Genomic DNA, 16,757 nt, shown 5'->3' on the forward strand with positions numbered 1-16,757 from the left:
GGGGCATAAAGGTTGGTGCCATCCTGGTGCCAACACAATAGCATGACAACTTGCCAAATAACACACCTAAATCAAGCCGATCCTAATTGGGCTCACTGCACGCCAGTTGTGACAAAGTAGCCTCCCGACTTGACTCGCGGCGCATTCCATGATGGGTGCAGGTGTCAAATCTCACATAGAAGGGGGTGCAGAAAAACGCAAGCTAACTATCAAGCCACAGTAACTATTCTACTGTGTGTTTTTCCATCTGTGCTACAAGCAAACATTTACCAACATCAACGTTATGTAGCCTGTTATGTTACACTATTCTATTGGTCCCACAAACACTGCTACCTTTGGAAGTCCTACATTGTCAACTTATATTATTATTATTATTATTATTATTTTTTTTTTTTACTACTACATGTCAGTGTGGGTGTTTGATGCATACTACTATGACTCAATAGCAGACAAAGGTTTTGTGATAGTACATGAATTCAGCTCCATTTATAATTTATATTTGGTGAGAGTATAAGTTATTTAAGTTATCTTAAAAGTCGGCTGTGGCAAAGTCCTTTCTTTCACATGGTAAAGAAAAAAATAGACGGGGTCCTCTCAGTGGTATTCCGGTACCTCCTAGCGGATGCTGCAGCCAGCCTGGAAAGGTCCATTAAAAAAACAAAATCTAGGATGCGTTCTTCGTTGCTAGGTTATTCACCCGGAAGAACACAGTGTGGTCCCGCAGCAGACCAGTTGGATCAATAACAGCTACTTTGGTGCCACCCTTGAGCCGAAGATATGGATGTTAAAAAGGGAGACTTTTGAAATGAGCCGCGATGAAAGCAATACTTCCAAGCATCACTTTTCACGATTGGATCCACATATCAGATAGTCGGTACAGGCTCCACATATCAGATAGTCCGTGCAGGTGAGGGCGGATCCAGGCTCGTAGCTGCCTGCCTGGTGGTGTTGATGACCAGTTGTTTCTTCTCGATTTGCAGGTAGGTTACTAGCTAGCTAGCTGCAGTACTTGTTTGTTGCAGCGAGATTCGTAGACAGTACATGACATTGCTATATAGCTGCTTGTTCTACGTCTGTATGTATTGGGAGGATTTGCAAGCGTAGGTTGTGGGTGACGTTGACGAGAATATCTTTTATTGAATAGACAAGAGAATATCCTTTATTTGACTAACCCTACCCCTACCCCCGCCCCCCCCCCCCCTCCCCCTCTCTCGTGTGTAAGGTACCATGGCTGGTAAGGTGAAATGGGTGACTGACATTGAGAAATCTGTGCTCATCAACAACTTTGAGAAGAGAGGATGGACTCAGGTCACAGAGAGCGAGGATTGGAACTTCTACTGGTAGGCTGTCATTTCAGTTTTATCTTCTGTCCCCCCCGATTTGTTTGCCAAAATGTTTGTGCACTTTCCCCCATTACAGAGAGTCAGCTGTAGCTGCTCATTGAACAGGTCAATAAAGTCTTCTAAGGCTACAGTACTTAGTTAGTGTGAACTTCATAGTAAAACATTTTTTAACATGACTGCGATGTACCCCTAACCTGTAAGCCATAATGCGGGCCAAACTCAACCCCTATTTGGTCTCTGCCTTGGTAGGATGAGCATCCAGACCATCAGGAACGTGTTCAGCGTGGACACCGGCTACCGTCTCTCTGACGACCAGATGGTCAACCACTTCCCCAACCACTATGAGCTGACCAGGAAGGATCTGATGATCAAGAACATCAAACGCTACCGGAAGGAGCTGGAGAAAGAGAGCAGCCCGTTGGCCGAGAAAGACGAGAATGGGAAATATCTTTATTTAGGTATGAGGGGGGTCAGGGGGTCTTAGTTAACTATTTTGACACATTTGGTTTTAGATATCTCCCATGTTGTCGTTCGATCTAGATCATTTATGCATCTTTGTTATCTAGCGAAACTCAGTGTTATAGTGCTAGAAAACGAGGCAAGTAGATTGTGAACGATCCCTTTAACTTACTCGCTGTGTATTCCATGGTTGTAATCATCAATATGGTCCCATATCTTTTTACACACTCTTTCTCCACTACTGCTTGTCCCTCAGACTTTGTACCAGTGACTTTCATGTTGCCAGCGGATTACAATCTGTTTGTCGAGGAGTTCCGGAAGAGTCCATCCAGCACCTGGATCATGAAGCCTTGTGGGAAGGCCCAGGGCAAAGGCATCTTCCTCATCAACAAACTGTCCCAGATCAAGAAGTGGTCTCGGGACAGCCGCACCTCCACGTGAGCATTGACACACACACACACACACACACACACACACACACACACACACACACACACACACACACACACACACACTCGGTGTTGGTGATACTATTACAACCTGTTTTCATTTACAGAGAGACAGAGTAAAGCAATACTTTCCTAAGTACTGCTCTACCCTGCTAACGTGGTATAACATGACTACTCAAACTAAATGATTAGAAAAGTCCTAAAAACTAGCCTTGTTAATGGCCTTTTCAAAGATCATAGTCATTTTTAAACCTTTGCCCAATCAAGACACTTGTGTAGTTCTGATAGAATTAGAATTTTGGTTTAAGCAATACAGCATACACTCCATCTGTCATAGATTACCTCCTGAGATCTACACACATTTATGACTAGGGTCAGTTTGGGAATGGACAACAGTGGTTTATGCATGGTCTCTGATGTTTTGTTCTAGGTTTGTGGCAGCCTCGACTGGCAAAGAGGCGTATGTCATCTCCCTGTACATTGACAACCCTCTGCTGATCGGAGGCAAGAAGTTTGACCTCCGTCTCTATGTGCTGGTGACCACCTACCGCCCTCTCAAGTGCTACATGTGAGTTAGTATAGACACTCTTTGAGAACAGTCTAGGTCCTGTTCCATCTTGGTTTTGTCCTCCACTCTGTCCGTTCGTATGTCACACGCTTTTTCTCTGACACCACTGGGACAATTCTGATGAAACGGGTGAATGATGGGTCTTGCCATTCAGATGCAACATTTACGAAATTACACTGATTGGCCCAATTTTGATTCAACTATGGTGAAAGATGTGTCTTGCCATAGAGGTTGTTTAGGAGTTTTGAGGCTATGCTGATTCATCATTAAAAACGTCATAATAATAACTATGCAAAGTGGAGAGCTAGGAGTGTGTAGCCTAATGCAATCAACACGGTTACAGCAGCATAATTTCATACCGACACTTGGCCTATATCAATATGGAAACCAGAGTTATGTAAACTAGGTTTATAGCCAGTCGCATTTGTAACCAAATAATTTGGCAGTGCAAATATTTTGTCTGAGCCTATTGGTGAAATTTGTGTTTGAAAGTAAAGGCATCTTATATCAGTAGAGTTAGTACGATAGTAGTTCAATGGCATCCAAATATTTTTTCTCTTTGGTCACAGAAGGTGATCGCACCAAAAGAAAAGCTGTCCCTGTGCACAACGGGACACAGCACTGTAAACAGAGACAACCTAAGTGTCTGAGTAAAAGGTTTATGACTAAACTTCTTGCTTCATTCACAGGCTTCATTCCATCACTCTCTTTTTATAGAGGGTCACTACATCATTTGTGGAGGACATGTTTACTGTACACTTGTTTTAACCATGTTTTGAAGCTATATAGTTTTTGTTTACAATTACAGTGTCTTCATAAAGTATTCAGACCCCTTAACTTTTTTTGTCAAAATAAAATATAGACTCAATTTAAATGTTTTGCCATCAATCCACACACAATACCCCATAATGACAAAACGAAAACACGTTTTTGGAATTTTTTTGCGAATTTATAAACATTTAAATACAGAAATACCTCATTTACATAAGTATTCAGACCCTTTGCTATGACACTCTTAACATTTGCAGAAATGCAAAAATGTCTTCAACAAGTCGCTCAAGTTGAATTGAGTCTATCTGAGTACAAGTATAATAGTTCATGTGATTTCGGAATGAATATCTTTTGTTTTTGCATAGGAATCAATTACACACTGTATGGATTAGAGTCTAATCCATACAGAATAGAGGTAGCCCCATCATGTTATGGGTATGTTTGTCATCGGCAGGGACTGGGGAGTTTGTCAGGATCAAGAGAAAATTATGACATTTGCTGAGTTGGTAGTGACAGTCTAATCATTAATTCATAATCATAATTTTCTCTTGATCCTGACAAACTCCCCAGTCCCTGCCGATGACAAACATACCCATAACATGATGGGGCTACCTCTATTCTTCACATGCGGGATGGTGCAGTAACTGCATTGCATGTGCTGGATTTGCACTAAACTTAATGCTTTGTAGAATTATACACATCTACACACCAAATAAACACATTTCCAGCCACTTTCTTTGCTGTATCACTTCTTCATTGTTGCAAACACAATTTATGGATGTGTGAGAGATTATTTTCCATTAAGGGATTATTTTTGGCCACTTGGTTATAGACCAATTTTGTAAAGTGACTGAGATGATGTTGTGCCATCGACTGTGCTTTTTCCTCTCTGCCATTCACTTTGTATATTTTTGTAAGTTTCCCCAGGCCTCAGGATAGCATTCTTGAGAAGTTTTGTTCCTCTCCATTTGCTCAGTTTGTAATGACAACCTGATCCACACTGTGTAATTGATTCCTGTGCAAATCAAAGACTGGACTATAGAAGACTATAAAAACAAATATATTAATTCCAAAATCACATGAACTATTATCCTTGCATTAAGATGGACTCAATTCAACTTATTGAGTGACTTGTTTATGACATTTTTGCATTTGTATAATAATATAATAATAGTAATAATTTTAAGAGTGTAATAGCAAAGGGTCTGATTACTTATGTAAATGAGGTAATTTTGTATTTCAATTTTTATAAATTTGCACAAATTTCCAAAAAAATATTTTTGCTTTGTCAGGGCAGAACATTTTTTTTAATCAATTTTAAATTCAATCTACAACACAACAAAATGTGAAAAAAGTGAAGGGGTCTGATTACTTTCCGAAGCCACTGTACATTGTATTTGTTGGGTTCTGATGGGATAAGACACTTGAACTAAGTTTATGAGGCATTTATAATTTATATTCTTCAAGAATCAATGGCTATATACCATTCATTTAAAAGTAAAAAAATGAATGTGCCAATCCCAGATTGCCTCTTTAAGGATTTGATCATTTAGTTGACACTGGGCTGTGTGTGTTGCAGGTATAAACTGGGGTTCTGCAGGTTCTGTACAGTTAAGTACACGCCCAGCACCAGTGAACTGGACAACATGTTTGTGCACCTGACCAATGTGGCCATTCAGAGACATGGGGTATGTGTGTGTGTGTGTGTGTTTCTACTGTATGTCCACATGAATGTTATTCCTGTTATTTCATCCATCAGGAAGATACATCGATGCTACACCTCCCCTTGTAACCATTCGAATCTAATCTACCCACCATGCTCAACTAACCACAACCTCACCGTCGCGTGAGGACTTTGGAACTGCCAGTCAGTAAAGCAGAGGCCATCTCAGCTTATGCCTGCTTCATGTCCCTTCACTTCCTTGCCCTCACAGAGACATGGATTACACCGGAAAACACAGCTACTCCGGCAGCCCTCTCTGATGCCTACTCCTTTTCTCATTCCCCTAGACTCTCTGGTCGAGGGGAAAGCACAGGACTCCTCATCTCCCCTAAGTGGTCACATAATGTCCTTCCCCTGTCACACCTGTCCATATCCACTTTCGAATTCCATGCTGTTTCTGTCACCTCCCCTGTCAAACTTCACATTGTCGTTATCTATCGTCCACCAGGTCAGCTTGGCCACTTCTTAGATGAAATGGATGTCCTTCTCAGCTTCTTCCCTGAGGACGATACACCGCTCTCACTACTGGGTGACTTCAAAATCCAGTCAGAGAAGCTTCATCATCGTCTGCAGTACTTGACCTTCTCTCCTCCTTTGGCCTTACCCTGTCCCACTCTCCTCCGACTCATAAGGCGGGCAATCAGCTTGACCTTGTCTTCACCAGATCCTCCCATACCTCCAACCTTACTGTTACCCCTCTTCCAGTTTCTGATCATCATTTTGTATCCTTCTCCCTTCCCCTCAAATCCACCCCCTCCCAGTCAGACTCTACCCACACTGTATCCTCTCGTCGCAACCTGCGTACCCTCTCCCTCACCACTCTCTTCCTCTGTCTTATCCTCCCTACTGTCTGTTGAATCCTTCTCCCTTCTATCCACTGATGCAGCCTCCTCCAACTTCCTCTCCACTCTTTTCTCATCCTTTCAACTCTCTCTGTCCACAGACCTCAAGGCCGGCACGATCCTCTCCACACGCTCCTTGGCTGTCTGAAACCCTGCAAGCTTGTCGAATAGGGCTACGGGCAGCTGAGAGGAAATGCAGAAAAACCTGCCTCCCTGATGAACTAAAACCTTACCTCTCTCTCCTCCTTAACTACACTTCATCTGCATCAGCTGCTAAAGCTTCTTACTACCATTCCAAAATTCAATCCTCTGCCTCTGACCCAAGGAAACTGTTCTCCACATTTTCCTCACTCCTCAACCCACCTCCTCCCCCTCCTCCCTCCTCCCTGTCTGTGGATGACTTTGTCACCTACTTTGAAGATGGTTGATGACATTAGGAGCTATTTCTCTCAACCTCTCGCCAACACTGCTACCACTCCCAAACCAAACCCACTGTGCTACACTCAGTCTCTGGTTTATCAGCCTTTTCCCCCCTCTCCCCTGATGATATTCTAAAACTGGTCACATCCAAGCGGGCAACCACCTGCCCCCTCGATCCTATCCCCTCCCCCTTTCTCCAATCCATCTCCAAAGACCTCCTTCTGTTCCTTACCACCGTAATCAATTCCTCTCTATCCACAGAATCTGTCCCAGCTGGCTTTAAGACAACCAGAGTCAAGCCTCTTCTCAAGAAACCAACTCTTGACCAGTCTGCTGTCCATAACTACAGACCAGTATCCCTTCTCTCCTTCTTATCTTAAACCCTTTAACGTGCTGTCTATAACCAACTGTCTCACTACCTCCTTCAGAACAACCTCCTTGACCCTCACCAATCCGGCTTTAAGGCTGGGCACTACTGAGACTCCTCTCCTTGCTGTCACAGAGGCCCTCCACTCTGCTCAAGCTTCCTCCCTCTCCTCTGTTCTCATTCTTCTGGACCTGTCTGCTGCATTTGACACAGTAAACCACCCATCGATATCCTCTCCGCTCCGTCTTAGGGCCCTTACTGTTCTCCCTCTATACCAAATCTCTTGGCTCTGTAATTTCCTCACATGGTTTCTCCTACCACTGCTACACAGATGACACTCAACTCTTTCTCTCTTTCTGACTCACAGGTGGCAACACGTGTCTCTGTGTGTCTTGCAGACATTTCCACTTGGATGTCAGCCCACCATCTCAAGCTCAACCTTAACAAGACTGAGCTGCTCCTCCTTCCGGGGAAAGCCTGCCCTTTCCAAGACTTCTCCATCACAGTAGAGTTCTCCCAGACAGCCAAGAACCTTGGGGTGATCCTTGACAACCACTAATCCTATGTGGCGAGCACCTCTGCAGCTCATCCAGAATGCTGCCGCCCGTCTGGTGTTCAATCTCCCCAAATTCTCCCCATGTCACCCCCCTCCTTCGCCCTTCACTGGCTCCCGGTAGCAGCTCGCATCAGATTCAAGACCCTGGTGCTTGCCTACCGGGCGGCAAAGGGAACAGCCCCTCCGTCCATGCAAGCAATGGTCAGCCCCCAAACCCCTGCCTGATCACTCTGCTCTTCCACCTCGGCTGGCCGCCTGGCACCACCACCTCTACATGGATACAGCAGCCGCACTACTCGGTCATAGCTTTTCACTGTCCTGGCGCCCCGCTGGTGGAACGAGCTTCCCACTGCTGTCATGACTGCAGAGTCACTATCTATCTTCCGCCGTAGATTGAAGACCCATCTCTTCAGGCTACATCTTAACTGTCCCTCCTAAAGACCTCTTCATCCCAACTACCCCCCTGTGCAGGTTTCTCTCCTGTAAATAAATTTAAAAAATTATAATAATCCTTTCTTCTGCAAATAGTCCCAGTTGTAGCATAGATTAAGTTTTCTTATAATGACTGATGGATAGATGATTCACTTACTTAGTCAAATGTATTTGTTGTCGCTTTGGATAAAGGCGTCTGCTAAATGCCTTAAATATAAATGAGTATTTGTGTAAATGTCAAATATATGTTTATGTACTATACATGTTAGATCTGTTTTCATACATATATACAGTGTCTTGCAAAAGTATTCAGAACATTTGAAAGTTTTCACGTTTTGTTGCCCCAGACAACTGGAATCAGGGAAGCAAAGGCATTAATTCTGAAATTATATGTTTTACTGTCCTGGACTAAATTAAATTTATTGGGTAACTTGTTAAACACATTTTTGCAACATGAAGTTTAAAAGAGTCTAAATACTTTTGCAAGGCATTGTATATTACTATATATGACGTCCATGGTGGGAAATGTACACTCACTGAGTACTTTATTAGGAACACTATACTAATACTGGGTAGGGCCTCCCTTTGCTCTCAAAAACAACCTCAATTCTTCGTGGCATTGATTCCACAAGATGTTGGAAACATTCCTTTGAGATACTGGTCCATGATGACATGATTGCATCACGCAATTCCTGCAGATTTTTCAGGTGCACTTTCAAGCTGTGAATCTCCCGTTCTACCACATCCCAAAGGTGTTCTATTGGATTCAGATCTTGTGACTGGGAAGGCCACTGAAGAACACTGAACTCATTGTCATGTTCATGAAACCAGTTTGAGACGACTTTTGCTTTGTGACATGGTGCATTATCATGCTGGAAGTAGCCATCAGAAGATGGGTAAATTGTGGCCATGAAGGGATGCACATGATCAGCAACACTCAAATAGGCTGTGGCATTCAAGCGATAATTGATTGGTATTAACGGGCCCAAAGTGTGCCAAGAAAACATTCCCCACACCATTACACCACCTCCACCATGAGAAGGTGTACATGTGTTCCTAATAAAGTGTTTGGTGAGTGTATATGTCAGATAACTATATTATGTTATGAATGTACTGTATGTGTAGGATGGCTTTTCAACCATGTCCATGGTGGTTACTGTGTACATGCCAGAGAAGTAGGGGTGTGCCCATCTTGTATCCATTCTTGTATCTGTTCTACTTGTTTTAGCTGAGTATTCAGCAAACCTCTACAGAGGAGTATACTAGGCGTGTATATATTTCAGGATGACTATAACCATGTCCATGGTGGGAAGTGGACTGTGAGTAACCTGCGTCTGTACCTGGAGAGCACCAGAGGGAAGGAGGTCACCAGCCGACTGTTTGATCAGATCCACTGGATCATGGTGCAGTCTCTCAAGGCCGTGGCTGTGAGTGTTCATTCGCACATACGGAAGCGCACGCACGCACGCATGCACACACACACACATACAGTGCCCTACGTAAATATTGGAAAGTGGAACCAAGCCTGTTCTTCAGTTGTTTTTTTTACCTAAAATCTTATCAGGAAATTAAATGCACGTTCAGTTAGATTTAAATCTGAAGATTGACTTGGCCAGTCAATAACTTTCTGCTTTTTGGCAAACTTTCTGCTTTTTGAAAAACTCCCTAGTTGCTATGGCAGTATGTTTGGGGTCATTGTCTTACTGTATGATGAAGAGCTATCCAATGAATTTGGAGGCATTTGCTTGTACTGGAGCAAGCAAATGCCTCTGCTTCTGCTGTTTTTTTTAGGTACTTTTTATCTAACTGTAACCAGACCATCCTTTTTGAGGATAACTAGTGGTGTATAGTCTCTATAGTTCGGCTGGTGATGTGTTCTGCGGGTGGTAGTCTCTGACACATTCATGCCTACCTCCTGGAGAGTGTTCCTGATCTGTGGGACAGACGTTTTGGGGTTTTTCTTAATTATGGTGAGCATTCTTTATCATCCACTGTATAGCTCACCAGTGTTTTTCTTCTTTTGGATGATGTTCCAAACAGTTGTTGTTGGCAAGCTTAAGGTTTTAGATTTTAGTTTTTAGATATGTTTATGATAGTTTCTTTCTGCCCAATAATGATGGAACACACCTGACTAACCAGAAACCTGCTCACTCTGAGATACAGACGCATGATCCGATTGGTCGTTTTCTGTGCATTCACAATGTATTGTGTAAGTATGCTTTACGTATGCCTCCATCGCCTGTGAGGGGAACCACCAACGCATTATACGGAGTTGAGAAAGTGCATTGGGTACTTGCAACCGGAACGTCACTGGTTCGAATCGCGCTTGGAACACTACTTTTTTGTATCTTTTTTTTTTGTGCTAGTTCTTGTAGCTTATGCTAATATTTGCTAATGCCTTCCCCAGACAACTTACCCTAACCTTAACCACTCAAAGTTAATATAATACTGCCTAACCGCCACACAAATCGTAATTCACGTGGTCAAGCATATGCAAACATATGTTTTCTGAGGCATGAACAATCAGAACATGCGTATGGGCATGAGATCGGGTTGCCAGAAACACCTGTCAAGCCAATTTTCCAGTACTTTTGGTGCCCTGAAATAGGCGAACTATGTAAAAAAGAGTTGTAATTTCCAAATCTAATTCTATCTTAAAAAATTTATTTATTTAATTGAGAATCTTTACTTTAACCTCAGTAATTGTTTAATTTCAAATCTAAACTGTGGATTACAGAGCTAAAATAAGACAAAATGCTTCCTCTTTCAAATACTTATGAAGGGCACTGTACATATAGTATAGACATCCCCCTTCTCTTTTTGCACCTACACACACACACACACACACACACACACACACACACACACACTCTGAAACATATACATATTCCCCATTTTACCCTTTATCTGCTGTGTCATAGCTACTTTGACCACTTCACTCTCACACACACACTTCCCTTTTTCTTTCTTTTTTTAAAGGTGTCAATTCCCTCTTATGCCTTGAAGCCTAAGGTTACCCCTTTTGTCAAATTTTCATTTGTGTTACTCTATTATTTGTTTATCTCCATGACTCTCACTGTCTCTCTCTGTATAGCCTGTTATGAACAATGACAAGCACTGCTTTGAGTGTTATGGGTATGACATCATCATCGATGACAAGCTGAAGCCTTGGCTAATTGAGGTGAGACCCCTGAGTGATACACACACACACACACTCACTCACATAGACACATGCATACACTCTGTAATTGCATATTATTAAAAACACTTGCTTTTGCTGAAGCAGATAGATACTTTAAACATTGGTGCTATAACAAAATATCCAATGAAAAACATTAGGATTTCAAAATGTATACATTGGAGAGTCCATTCCTATACTATACTATATGTCCATTCTTCATTTTCTATGCATTTTTCACAAGGATTCAGCACCTTACTAATTCTGTGTTTGGAGTGAGCATGTTCTTTCTTTATTCCCATGTTAAGCCAAATTTATTTTGATTTAGGGAAACTGATCTATTTTAGGACAGACACTCTGGTTTAAGGGCAGTAATGTTCTCTCACCTGCTGTCAAAGTGGATCTGAATGAATGTGTGCTAAAAAGGAACATGGGGTCAGAAATATACCTAGTTTCTACCTAGAATATACCTAGACTTGAAGTGTCCTGTGAAACTTCTTCAAAGTTTCCCTTTATACTTCCTGAAGTTTTCTTTGTATATGGATGGCTCAGGATAGGAGAGGGGTGTATGTCATGCCATAGTCAGATCCTCTGGTACACCAGGGGGAAGAGCAGCCTGCATGCCAATGCCAAACTCTCATTAATGTGTAACTGAGAAGAGCAGCTGGGAACCTGCAGTCTCTCAGTCTGCAGCGGCTGGCATCTCCACTAAGGAAATGGGAGAGCAAAACTAGAAGAGCTTTCAAACAAAATTGTGTGTGTGTGTGTGTGTGTGTGTGTGTGTGTGTGGAGATGACGACAATGTGTGTGTTGGTGGTCTATTTGTGTATGCCTTTGTCTGCCTGTATCGGTGTCTATTTTGTCGTGCGTGTATGTGAGATGCAGTATATTTACAGATATTCTGTCTATACTTACTGGCCTGTGTACATACTGTTATGATGTGTGTGTGTGTGTGTGTGTGTGTGTGTGTGTGTGTATGGGGATGATGACAATGTATGTGTTGGTGATCTATTTGTGTATGCATTTGCCTGTATCGGTGTCTATTTTGTCGTGCATGTGTGTGAGATGCAGTATATTTACAGTGCACACCCGCTGCTTCTAACACATTGGCTGTGTGGCACATATTCGGCTTAATGAGATCAAATGAAATAGTGAGCTCAATTCTGCTTCCACTCTACAGTATAGTGTGCTCTGCTCCAGTTATACTATCTATACTTACTGGCCTGTGTAATGACTAATGTGCTTATCCTGACGTGTGTGTGCCTTGCATATGCTGTGTAAGTATGCTTCTGGTATAATGAGTGTGTGTGTCCCACCCCACCCGGGCTCTCCAGGTCAACGCCTCGCCTTCGCTCACCTCCAGCACGGCTAACGACCGTATCCTGAAGTACAACCTCATCAACGACACTCTGAACATCGTCACTCCCAGCGGGGACATCCCTGACTGCCGCTGGAACCGCAGCCCACCCCCAGAGGCCCTGGGCAATTACCAAGTCCTGTGAGTGACGCCTGCCTGCTCCTATGATGGCTCAGAGAGCCCCAGATGGCAACGCTGGCTCATGAAGAGGCCAAAGCTAATTGAGTTAATTATAATTCAGTTCTGTAGGTGATAGCTGCCTCTTATCACAGAGCTTGATGTTTAAGGTACGCATCACCAGAGTTTTGGTCAGTTTTAACTCAATGAACTTAAAAATCCTTTGAAATTGAAATTATTTGGCACATTCACATAATACCCTTTCAAATAGAACTCCCAACCTAATTAGTCATTGCTGAAATTGTTAATCCTTTTCAGCATATTTTATAATACACACAACAGTCAAAACAGGACATAGAGTGCCATTTCCCATTGTTCCCAGTGATCTCTCAGTATAGTGTACTTGTGGCCGGTTATTCACCCACCTCTATCACCTGCTGTTGTCCCTCCTATGTGTACCACCACGCCGCCTAAAGGAGTTCCTTCGAACTGGATTTGAATCAATGATCTAAGGATGTCTGACATTCTCACTACAGTCATCCACTCCACCAACTGAGCTATCGAAGGTTAATGGATGTCTCAGTCAGTCGTTAATGCGTACAGAGAGTTATTTCGTGCTCATGATAACGTGTTCCCCTTTTCTGAACTATGTGGAGAAACTAAATGGGATTGTGAGTGGAGTTGCTGGGGTTATAGACAAATCCACATGAAAATAATAGGATAGAGCTGCACGGACTGCCAGAATGTTTCTCTCTCTCTCTCTCTCTCTCTCTCTCTCTCTCTCTCTCTCTCTCTCTCTTAATCTCTCTCTTTCTCAACTCAAAGCAATGGGCTTTACTGGCATGAATGTAAAGAGATAAAAATGGAAAGTGTGGGTAAAAAGTGTTTTTATGAATTAGAATAAATGTATTTCAAAAGATCCATATTGGATCGCTAGGTCAATCAATAATAGCAGTTTACTATTGAATTAATAGTGAATAGGCGTACGGCGATTACATACAGTAGAATAGTCATAACAAGGGTGTTACATTGGTAATGGATGTGGTCACTCAGTGTCCCTCAGGCTAGGACAGGCTTCCCTCTTGGTCTTGTAGGAATTTCACCCTTGTGAAATAAGATGTCTTGTAGTTCCAAATGTCAAGTAACACGTTTATTGTCCAAGCAAAATAGTATTGTACGGTACAGCGAGTATACCAGGTAATGAAAGGCAGCTCAAATACAACTACATGTTTGAGAGACATACATTCTATTCAAGAGACCCAAAAGGTGTGGTGACCTGAAAGTGGGAGTGGTTACTAATAGCCTTCCTGTCCACCATTCAGAGGCAGATAGCAGTTTCAGAGGTGTCGCTGAGACCCCTTCGTCATTGTTAGCATATGGTGACTAGACAGACCTGTTTGATTTGGATTATCACTGATCAAATGTCCTTACAGTCTCATGATTGAAAGAGAAATCTCTTTTCACCCTCTCTCTCCCTTTCTTGCTCTTTACATCTTTTTTCTCCTTCTCACTCTATCCCTCTCCTTACCCACCTCTCCGCCCTCCCTCCCCCTCTCTCAACCTTTCAGGTACGATGAGGAGCAGGCGCAGAGCGAGAATGCGGAGCGTGACCTTCGGAGTCGCTCGGGCCAGTCTCTGGGGTCAAAGGGCACCAGGGGGGGCACAGGCCTTCGACCCGCAGCCGCCACCTGGAAGTGAGGTCACGCCCAGCACCACCACTGACCCTCCGTGGACTTCCTGTCGGGGGGGCAGAGTGAGCGGGAGAGACCTCCCACCCAGACTACAATGGAAGACCCCCACCCACCCCCGTTCCTTGTGACAGACACACCAGTGGCCGGAGACCCCACAGAGGGCACTCCAACCTGCATGAAGGAAGGGTGGGACTGGTGTGTGTGTGTTTTTTTTCTTTTGAGAGAGAGAGAGAAGCATGTGAGAGAAAAGGTGTTGTAAGCTCTGTATAGACTGAGCAGTGTATGGACACAGTGCTGAAATCACTACAGAAATTACTGGACACAATATATACATATAAAGCAATGCCAAGGGTTATTTTCAGTATGTTTGATTGTATTTAGAACTTATTCACAATGTGTTTCCACTACATTGTACAAAGACATTGTTCTGGAACAATCTAAGTATAGTGTAGATAATACATGTAGATAATACATTGTATAGTCGCCTGTTTGTCAGAAATGTATATCATACCATAAGGTAATGCAATGAAAGATTTGGATGCACTGGTTTTAGTATTGTTTATACTGTATGTATTGTTTTGATATAGATGTTTTTGAAGTTTTAATGTTTGGTTTGTCATTAAGCAGAATGTTTCCTAAACTAGATGCAGACATATGAATATCTAAAACGTTAATATCCAAAAACTTTTAATGTCCAAAAACCAAAAGTTTGTCCAAAATAAATGTTAATGTTTATGCCCTGAATAACAAGTAGTATTTAATTTTTTATTTTTTATTTCAGAACTTACTATATAACATTGTAGAAAGTGTAATGGACAATGCTTAAAGCATAAAAAGTGACTTGTAAAAGTGGAATATGAACAGTTCTAATATTCAAATATTTCCTAAACTACTGGATTGGTCTATATATTTACTGTCAATGGACTTTTTGATTTCTATAAACATCGACTCGATTAATGTTCAGTCACACAACTCGAATCTCAAATTGTTCCTCATACCATAAAGGTATATAAAGTAAACTAATGTGTTTACAATGAAACATAATCTGTCTGGATTTTAGATTAATCAGAGGTCAATTCTTCAAAAGGTAAATGTTCTCTACTCTTGTGTTGTCATCATTGCCATGCCAACAAAGCACCGTAGCCACATAGCTCCATTCCATGTTCCTTTGATGTGACCTTGGTTTGACCTCTCAGCAGCAGTCTGGTTAGCTTGTGTGTTCAAGATAACCACATTCTAGTCACACAGAGTGTAATCAGAGTTGTTTCTCAACCTTGTTTGTACAGTACTAGGAACTGGCACACTATGTTCGTCTTTCATTGAAGGGCCCCTTAGATGAACACCAGCACTTGAGAACTGACTAGATTGATGTGAGCTAAGAGTGAATATCTGGTAAACCTCATATAGTACAAGTGCTTTCTTACCTACCCAAATCTCCCATATTGTGGTTACATTTTCTGTATTCTGCAGGCTATTCTTTCCTCTACAACTGTGTTGCCTTGTGATCTGGCCTTTTTTCAGTTTGTGTGCAAGACCTTACCATGTTTTATTCTACTTCACGTTTTTTTTACTTTGCAGAAAAAAGTATTTTACTTGTGTACAATGGTGCTGCCTTTGTCAAACCTTAGTACCCACTGGAAAACCATCTCAAAATAACTTATTTTGGTGAACTGATTTTGCTGAACTTTTACCCTCATATGTTGTAAACATAGATCTTCTTTTAATGTTGCTAACAAAATTGAAAAGTACATTATATAATATATCATTACATAATATATGTGAATTACAACAAATAATATTTTATTTCTAATTCCTAAGCAATTGGAATTGCCTGGTGCCTCTTATATTGTTCTACATATAATAAATTAAATTTAAGGTCACTGTATGTGTGCATTATTTAGATTCCCAGACTTCACATATAACTATACAGTGCCCTGCATAAGTAATGGGACAGTGAAACAGTTTTTCTTCTTTTGGCTCTACACTCCAGAAGTTTGGATGTGAAATCAAACAATTACTATGAGGTTAAAGTAGAGATTATCAGCTTTTATTTGTGTACATTATTTGTGTTGGTTTCACCATTTAGAAAGGACATGTTTTATACATGGTCGACATCAGGGAATTGAATGTAATGGGACACTTGGCTTGACAGGTGTCTCTGGTTAGTTCAGGTGTGTTCAGTCACATCATTTGTGCAGGCATAAGGGAGCTGTCAATGTCTCACATTGATTGTAGTCTTTGCATTTGCCTTTGGAGTCTGCTGTTGGTGTCTGTCAACATGAGGACCAAAGAGGTGTCATTGAAAGTCAAGGAAGACATACATCTGAAAAACACTATCAGAAACGTAGCCAACACCTTAGACTTACCAAAAACAACAGTTTGGAACATCATTAAAAAGAAAAAGAAACACTAGTGAGCTCAGCAATTGCAAACAGGCTTGTAGGCCAAGGAAGACTTCTACAGTGGATGACTGAAGAATGCTCA

At 42.0% G+C, this 16,757-nt stretch overlaps 1 protein-coding gene across 1 annotated transcript; it reads left to right on the top strand.

Moving 5' to 3' along the window:
* The first annotated feature begins 712 nt into the window (after positions 1–712).
* ttll1 (tubulin tyrosine ligase-like family, member 1) lies at positions 713–16,143 on the top strand. The gene is made up of 10 exons (XM_083692514.1): positions 713–980; positions 1,223–1,340; positions 1,593–1,801; positions 2,059–2,239; positions 2,682–2,819; positions 5,170–5,278; positions 9,214–9,357; positions 11,025–11,111; positions 12,443–12,606; positions 14,151–16,143. Exons 2-10 carry the CDS (start codon positions 1,228–1,230, stop codon positions 14,278–14,280), a joined length of 1,275 nt encoding a protein of 424 aa, XP_083548640.1. The 5' UTR covers positions 713–980; positions 1,223–1,227; the 3' UTR covers positions 14,281–16,143.
* The last annotated feature ends 614 nt before the right edge of the window (positions 16,144–16,757 follow it).

Source organism: Argentina silus (genome assembly GCF_951799395.1).
Source record: "Argentina silus genome assembly, chromosome: 20".
Taxonomy (NCBI): Eukaryota; Metazoa; Chordata; class Actinopteri; order Argentiniformes; family Argentinidae; genus Argentina; species Argentina silus.